At 43.6% G+C, this 8120-nt stretch overlaps 1 protein-coding gene across 5 annotated transcripts in view; it reads left to right on the forward strand.

The window, feature by feature from the left end:
- SLC8A3 (solute carrier family 8 member A3) overlaps positions 1 to 5096 on the forward strand; it is a 172687-nt gene extending 167591 nt beyond the window's left edge. For all 5 annotated transcript variants that reach the window (XM_080974894.1, XM_080974896.1, XM_080974895.1 and 2 more), the window contains one exon: positions 165 to 5096. In XM_080974894.1, coding sequence (XP_080831020.1) covers positions 165 to 541 — 377 coding nt within the window. In that variant the 3' untranslated portion in view covers positions 542 to 5096. The remainder of the gene's footprint in view (positions 1 to 164) is intronic.
- Positions 5097 to 8120: the final 3024 nt, after the last annotated feature.

Below are 8120 nucleotides of genomic sequence, written 5' to 3' on the forward strand. Positions count from 1 at the left end.
CATTGAAGTGGGGCCTATGTTTCCAGCTCTTCTCCTTGCACCCCCAAAAAGATACCTCCATCCTCTGTCTGCCAGTATCTTGCTCTAAGTTAGCATGACTGACCACCCCACCCCCCGCTGTTTTCCGTTGTTCCTCATGCCCTCGTTTCACCTCTCCCTTTCAGACACTTTTGCTAGCAAAGCAGCCGCTGTCCAGGACGTGTATGCAGATGCTTCCATTGGCAATGTCACGGGCAGCAATGCCGTCAACGTTTTCTTGGGCATTGGACTGGCGTGGTCAGTGGCCGCCATCTACTGGGCTTACCAGGGAGAGGAGTTCCACGTGTCAGCAGGCACCCTCGCCTTCTCTGTGACGCTGTTCACCATCTTCGCTTTCGTCTGCGTCAGCGTCCTGCTGTACCGGAGGCGGCCTCACCTCGGAGGGGAACTGGGGGGCCCCAAAGGGTGCAGACTTGCCACAACTTTGCTCTTTGTGAGCTTGTGGCTCCTGTACATTTTGTTTGCCACCCTGGAGGCCTATTGCTACATCAAAGGGTTCTAAGCCACGGAGCTGGAAGAAGGGAGGGCTTTCCCCCTCCTTCGTTACCTCATTGGATGCCAGTCCTCAAAGTGTTGTCAAACCAGGACTGACAGCTATCAATCAAGATTCCATAACGGCCCAGACTGAAGGACAACTGGGCTTTAAGAAGGGCAAAACTATCCTCATACAAGGGGGGAAAAACCCTGACAATTAAAATAAAGCCAACCATGTCAACCCAGCCGCTGATCCCATCCAGTCAAATCAGAAATGCCAGCAGCTTCTCAAAGTACCTATTTGTTCAAACGTTGCTGCTGACCTCAACTTTATTCCTTCCTCCGCCTTACCAAATGTCATGTATTCAGATGGAAAGCCTATAAATAATTTGGGTGGATATTTGGGTGGTTTTTTAAAAAACAAAACTGGGGGTGGCAAATCTTACTTGATCTATATTTTTCCTTTTTTAGCACTCAGTCAGGGCCTGAAAATGGTCGACACATCCAAACCTCACGCCAGTGTCAGTGCTGGAGATGAAAATGCTTTTCTTTTTCCTTCTTCTTCTTCTTCTTTTTACATTGCATAAACAATGTCTATGAAAAAGCTCGCTCTTTTCACTTTCTTTTAGAGTTACAGTGCTAGCCTGTTGCATTTGAAATGCAAACACAGACAGACAGACAGACACACAGACAGACACGTGCAGGAAATATACCATTGAAGGCTGGAGAATGTCACCTGCCTGGGCTACCAAAAAGAAAGAAAGAACAACCTGTAACATTATTGTATGTAACTTGTATATTTTGAATATGGCAATTCTCTTTGTGTAATTAACTTAAAGCTTTTGGCACTGCAGAGAACTATATATATATATATATATATATATATAGTCATTTTTGAAAGATAAATAAACCAACACAAGGGCAGGAGGGTGGGAGCCTGCAGTGTGGAAAACAGGAGTAAGGAAAAACAGCACAAGTTATTTCCCCCTTTCTATTTTTTTTTTTTTTTTCATTTTTTGATCACAATAGACTGTTTGTTCTATTCATGGGAGAAAAGAGAGAATATTTCTTTTTCTAAAGAAAAAAAAATGGAAATGAATTGATGTAAATAATTTGCTTTTTCTCACATTTGTTGGTGCATATGAAAAGAAATCTTCGAGGTCTTAAGGTGCCGCTCGAAGTCTTCCAAGCATTTTCTTCATGGGTTGGCTTTGTTCTTATAAAAACATTACAGGAGGAGGAATGAAATTCTGGTGGTCCCTCGTGGCGAGCAGTGCCAGGTGGTTGCTTCATGGATGGTGATCTGCTGGCTGCTTTAACATCCCATTTGTAAACGGAAGCGCTCAAACACTGCATTTTGATGTAATACTAGACTATGGTTTCATGTTACATGAACAAGCCTCAGGCATGTGCTCCCCCACCCCACAACTCCTTTCTCTTTTAAGGAAGACGCATAGGAGAGATTGGAAGCATCCATTTTCAGCTAAACACAGTTTGCCTTTATGCCCAAACTGAGAATTAGTTTCACAATATACAGTTGTACCTTGGTTCTCGAATGCCTTGCGACTCAAACTTTTTTGGCTCCCGAATGCAGCAAACCCAGAAGTGAGTGTTCCGGTTTGCAAACGCTTTTTGGAAGCCAAATGTCTGACACGGCTTCCACAGCTTCTGATTGAGTGCAAGAAGTTCCTGCAGTCAATCAGAAGCTGCGCCTTGGTTGTTGAACGTTTTGGGAAGTCCAGTGGACTTCCGGAATGGATTCCACTCGACAACTAAGGTACGACTGTAAGTTGTTTAGGAAGCAGGGGAACCAAGCCAAATTTAAGGTGCTGTTTTGACCCTGGCTTGTTTGGATAAAGCATGGTTAAAACTTACCCGTGTGTGCAGTTTGAATGAAAGAAGAATCCTCAGCTAGTTTAAAATAGAAGCTACTGCTTCCCATTTGCTCCTCACAGCCATGTCAGAGGAGAGGATGGGGAACAGGCTTGTGCAAAAAATGCTAAACTGTGGTTCAGTGTGTTATATCCCAGTGAGGCCAGTGTGTTTTCAAACATCTGGAGATCTACCTGATGATCATTGTTGTCTTAAACTGGCAGCAAAGCTCGTTCTATGAAGCCTCATGCTCTAGGACACAATTTCATTAACCTATTTCGGCCATTTCTTGGTGTTCCGGCCAGATGACTTCCTTACCTCTTTTGAGACAGAGTATGGTAATGCTACATGGCTGGTTACTGTAGTATACTGACATCTTGTATACACAACAAAGCGAATCCCAATCCCCTTGGGTGTGAGGGGCAGGGTTTCCGTGGTCTCCCCCCTTTTTTATGACGGAAGTACTGACAATATTTTTCCAACTCATGTGACGTTTCCCATTCTAATGGTCTGTGTTGTTTTTCTTTCATGGCCTCTGGGGGCCAGCACTTCTGGTTTCTGTTAGATTGAGGCGGGTAGTTTTAATTGTCAACATTCTTTGGGGGGGGGGTTGCATCATGTGAAGAACATTCTAAAAAAGCACCCTTTAAATTTCCAATGGTAATTTTTAAAAAGAAAAATGTTATATAAACAGTTGCAAATGAAATGTTGGGTTGGTAATAAAAGCTATACTTATATCTATACACACACACATATATTTACATATATATATATATATATATACATATTTCTTAAGTGCAAGAAATTGGGGGAGGTTACGCTTTATTTTTTTAAAAAATGAGATTTTCTTCTGTCAAAAACCTTAGGTGCTCTAACTGCGCCAATTAAAGGGGGTGCAGAGAAGTCAGTAGCTAGAAATTCAGGAAAAGGAGTGTCTTTGTTGTGTGTTATCAGAGTGGATCAGTGATAGTAAATAAGTTTTAAAAGCAGGAAAAATAGGTATGTGGGAGAGAGTGACTTGAGTGGTGTGTGCACTCCCCACCCCCACCCCACTCATGGTCAGGTGCATAAAATGGCAAGAAGAAAGCTGCCGTGGCCAAAGGAATGCATTACTAAATACGAAAATATGAAATGTTCTTAAAGAGTTATGACAACGAATGAAAAGAAAATGAAGTATTTATTTTCATATGAAACCACAGAGAATTTTCATACATGCCACACTACGATTGTAGTTCCTTATCACAAAAGATACACACAGAGAGATAGATGTAGATGTAGATATAGGCTGCAAACCCCACTGAACTTAATAGGGCTTCCTTCTAAACAGGCATTCTTAGGATTGCTCTGAAAGAAACTTAAAGACGGAAATGAGTGTGCTTTGGTCACGCAGGCAACTAGCTTAAGAGGGGGTGAGAAGGTTCACACCCCAAGAACGAAACCCTAGTTAAAGGTGGCTATATTCCAGGAAGAAATTAGGTTTCTTAAGCTACGCAAAAAGTGGATCATCCCAATGGAGATGCGCATGAGAAGAAAGGGCGCTGTGGCCTGGAGAAGGTCTCCTGTGCCCGCCCTGTGGGGCTGCCTGAGAGCTTCATCAGGGCACAAGAGTGGTGAGCTGTGCCCAAAGTCACAAAGCTGGTTCCTTTTTATGGAACCACTTGTAACCCTGTGCAGGCATCCCAGCCCAAACATCAGCCGTGCTTTTCTGACCTGGTTTTGGTTGGTTTGCTTTTGCCTGTCCTAGTGCTTCAGAGGAAGGGGGAGCTAGAAATCTAGATGAATAAATATTTTGGTGCCTGCCCTACATGGAGCTCTGTACCAAACCTTGACTTCAGAAATGGAAAGCTAGCAGTCTAATGATCAGCTCTTCTGGAATATAAAAAAAAGTAATTGGATTTTATTTTATAGACGTGGAGGGGAAATCAGAGTTTCAGGAGTTACCACAACCATATATAATCTCTGTTATTCAACACTATGTTCTTTCACACCTGCTAGGTGTTCCAATGCCTTGGTTCCAACTATCTTTCTACCACAACTGTTTTCTTAACTGCTCGCTTTCCCACCATTGCTTGTTTATATATGTGCTTGGGTTCGTCTGTCACATGGGCCTCCTGCTCTTCCCTAAAGGAGCTTTGGAGAGTGAAACTGAGATCTTATTTTATCCTCGCACTAACCTTGTGAGGTGGGCTTAAGGCTGAGCGGCGCGACCTCTGAGCTTCTCATTTCTGCCTGCCAGAAAGCTCTGCAAGGCTTGAAAGGTCATAACATTCAGTCCAGTCCAACAAAAGCGGTTATCATCTCACCTGCTTTGTCTCTCAAGTGTCTTGGTTTCCTGCTCTCGTGCCACATGATCTATGTGGCCAGTCATTAATTTATTTTCTTATTTGAGCACTGGCCTGGGCGGTTCAAGGTCATCAGGTGAGTTCTTATTTGATCCAGCCTAGCTCTGCCTTCCCATGCCTAGTTAATAAACCTAACTTGGGTACAGCAAATGCCGTTAAATTATGTCTCCTTGTGTGGTATCAGATACATTATTCCCATCCACTTCTTTCTTAAGATCACCTTGCCTGGGAGGAGTGCCATTGCCCATCTCATGGTTACTTTGCTGCCCTCAACACGCACTGAAAAGAACTGTTCTGGGCCAACTATATCAGTGGAGTGTTCCTTCCTTTTATTTTTTAAGTCATTAAATACAAGAAAAATAAACTGAACCATTGTGTTGTCTTTGTTTTGATTGATTGGTTATTTAATTTCTATACCACTTATTAAAAAGATTTCTGAGAAGGTTACAATAAAAGAAGCAACAGACAAATATTACAAAAATACATTTATATTAATATAAAGTTACTAATATATATAAAAAGCAATATAAATCAATTTTCCTTCTGACACACGCTCCCTCTCAGCCTTCAGGTCCTCACCCAGGTGCAATCAAACTCTCAACTCGCCCACAAAATTCTCATGGCTAGAGGAGTTCCTGGAAACAGCAGACAGGCTAGTCTCTCAATGTAGACTTGCTTTTTATGGGCAGGCCCAAGGTGGATGGTACCTCCTCAGGCTGTCCACATTTGTGTCTTGTTCCGCTGCACTCTCCACACCCAGTTCTAGGTGCAGCAGGTGTGCTGAGTTTCCCAGGTGGTCCAAAGGATGCGAAAAGGGCTCCCCTCACCTCACAGCTCTTTCTTCACTCTCTGTACTATTCTCCAGCTGCTTTGGTGAGCAGTACAGCCATGAATCCGCAACAGCCATGCCTGTGGCGCTAGTGCAGCAGGCCATAAGTAGGTTCCAAGCAGCTAAGAGTCAGCCTTTAACCCCGTGTTGCCATCATACCGGTTTCTAACAGTATAAAATATTTAGAAATCCACTAAGTGTACCTTTCCTTTGCTCATTCAATCCAGCAGAGGTTCTGCCGGGAAAGAGGGAGATATGCTTCTCTCTTATTCACCTTCTACTCCGGAGTCCCTCTACTACCCCTCACTGTTTCTGCAGAGCAAATGAGGGGCTGCAAGGGAGAGAGAACCCACAATAATTGCTTGCCCTCCTTCTCCTGCCCCCCCTACCCAAATAATGGCAGTGGGAGCATCCTGCAAGTGGAGCTCCACGCCACTCATGTCCCAGCCCAAGAGATTATTCCCTTTCCCACATTTAAATAACAAAATTAGAAAGGCGGGAATAACATCCTGGGGGAATTTCTGAAAGGTGGCACTTTGTCCTGAATCTTAGGGAAGTCTTCAATTTTGGGGGGTTTCCTTTAAAAATCTCAACAATTTTGGGGTGTCCTGGTTTTTACTTTTTGAAATACGGCAACCCTAGTTTGAACTGATGAAAAACCAGGGGGAGACTTCTCTGAATTGTCTGCTCCGCTTTCTGCAAGGGAAAGCTTTTGTGGCACAGTCCTCTGAAGTCAAGGGGGAAACTCCCATTGGTTCTCATGCTGCCCCAAATTGCCACTTTCAGCAGGTCCATTCCTGTTCTACATTCCTGGCTGAAGTCTTTTGGGGTTTCAGTCCACAGCCTTAGAAAGCTCAGGGAGTTATTAAAGCCATTAGTGAGATGTTAAAGGCAATGTGCCTCCATTATGTTTCATTAAAACACGGTTTACAGTGCTGAAGGGAAAGTATTTTATGTAAAGAGCCTCACTTGAGAAGCCTGCTCTGTTCGTCATGCTGAGGGAAGGATGCGCCAGCCACCCGCCAGCTTCTAACATTGACTTCTTGGTCTGTCACCTGCATTAATCCCCCCCCCCCCAACCTCTCTCTCTCTTTCCATTCATGGGCGGGGGGAGCACCATTCCAAAGAGTCATTTACTCTTTCCTGACCATTATAAGCATCAGCACACGAGGTACTTTGGGACCTAAATGATCACAACACACCAGCTGAGTTACAGATTTTGAGCGCAGCTCATCTGCTGAGTGGCTGCTAAAACACTGGATAGGCCTTGGCTCATAACACGAAACCATGGTTTATTAAACCATGATTGAAGATTCTGCATGAACCCTGTCCAGTATGATTTTTTCCGCTGTCAGTAAACCACTACCTGAAGCCATTCTTTATTGTTGGTTTACAAACCTTGGTTTGCTTTAACTATGGCTTGGTGTTATGTATAAACCCAGCACTTTCCCTTAACCATCATTTCTTGGGTCACCTCACCCCAGGTGCTCAGCTGATTACAAAAGGCACCAGGCAAAAATAGATGAGAAACAAACCCAGTGTTTGAGTAACAACTTTGGTCACCTGTGAGACAGCTGGTAGTTAGCTAGTGGTTTATTTAATAAACCACGGCTTTGCATTATGTGAGAACCAAGCCCATGTTCTTCCTCTGAGGAAGGAGATGGTGTTTAAACAGTCAGGCCTCAATTAAAACTATGTGTCAGTGAAACCCCCAGGTGCAGTAATGTGACCTTAAGGACCACCTCAGCCAAGAAGCTGAAACAGAAGGAGGAATTTTCCTGATGCAGGGCCTAATAAAGGCAGACTCTCCCTAGAATGCAGCTTCCACCTTTTCTTGTTAATTCTTTCCTGGCATGAATCTAGCCAGGAGCATTACTTCGCTTTTGTTCCTCACCTGAAATAGTTATGCCCTTTCTTCCAATGCTTGAGGAGCTCACTTGAATTAATTTAATTAGGAAATGGCAATCAGTTCACTGTGACAGAACTAACCTTTTTGACTGTATTAGCCAGCTTGAAAGAAAACAGCAGACTCTTCCTTCGGCCCCCTCCAAGCGCAGGCCTGCCATAGGGAGGCGTCCCTGCTGGGAGCCTCTTGTCACTACTAATACACAGAGATCACTACGTAGACAGGAAACTTTTTAATTACAGCCGTCATTTTTGCACCTAGTGCCAGAGGCAGCCAGCTTGCTGCAAAGCAAGGCCTCTTCTGGCTGTGGCAGCGCAGATCCAACAGAAGACCGTGTCAGGCGTTGGTTGTAGCTTGAGGAAAATGCTGTAGTTTGGAGCAAGCATTAGCATCCAAAAGAGGAGAGCTTGCTGTCACCTAAAAATGTTTCCATGCAGGTTATGTTTTTCTTTCTGGGGGCTCTTTCACCTTTAGCAATTGCAGAACAGGCAGAAATTCAACAGGCAATGCACGCTGGGAAACTGTTCAGGGTTTTTTAAAAAAATAAATAAATAAATAACCCCATGAATTTATTGAATGCTTACATCAAGAATATGTTTGGTATAATGGATATAAAAAACACATCTAACGAACAGCTTTTTGAAACTAAAAATAAATG

Source organism: Podarcis pityusensis (assembly GCF_964106645.2).
Source record: "Podarcis pityusensis genome assembly, chromosome: 1".
Lineage (NCBI taxonomy): Eukaryota > Metazoa > Chordata > Lepidosauria > Squamata > Lacertidae > Podarcis > Podarcis pityusensis.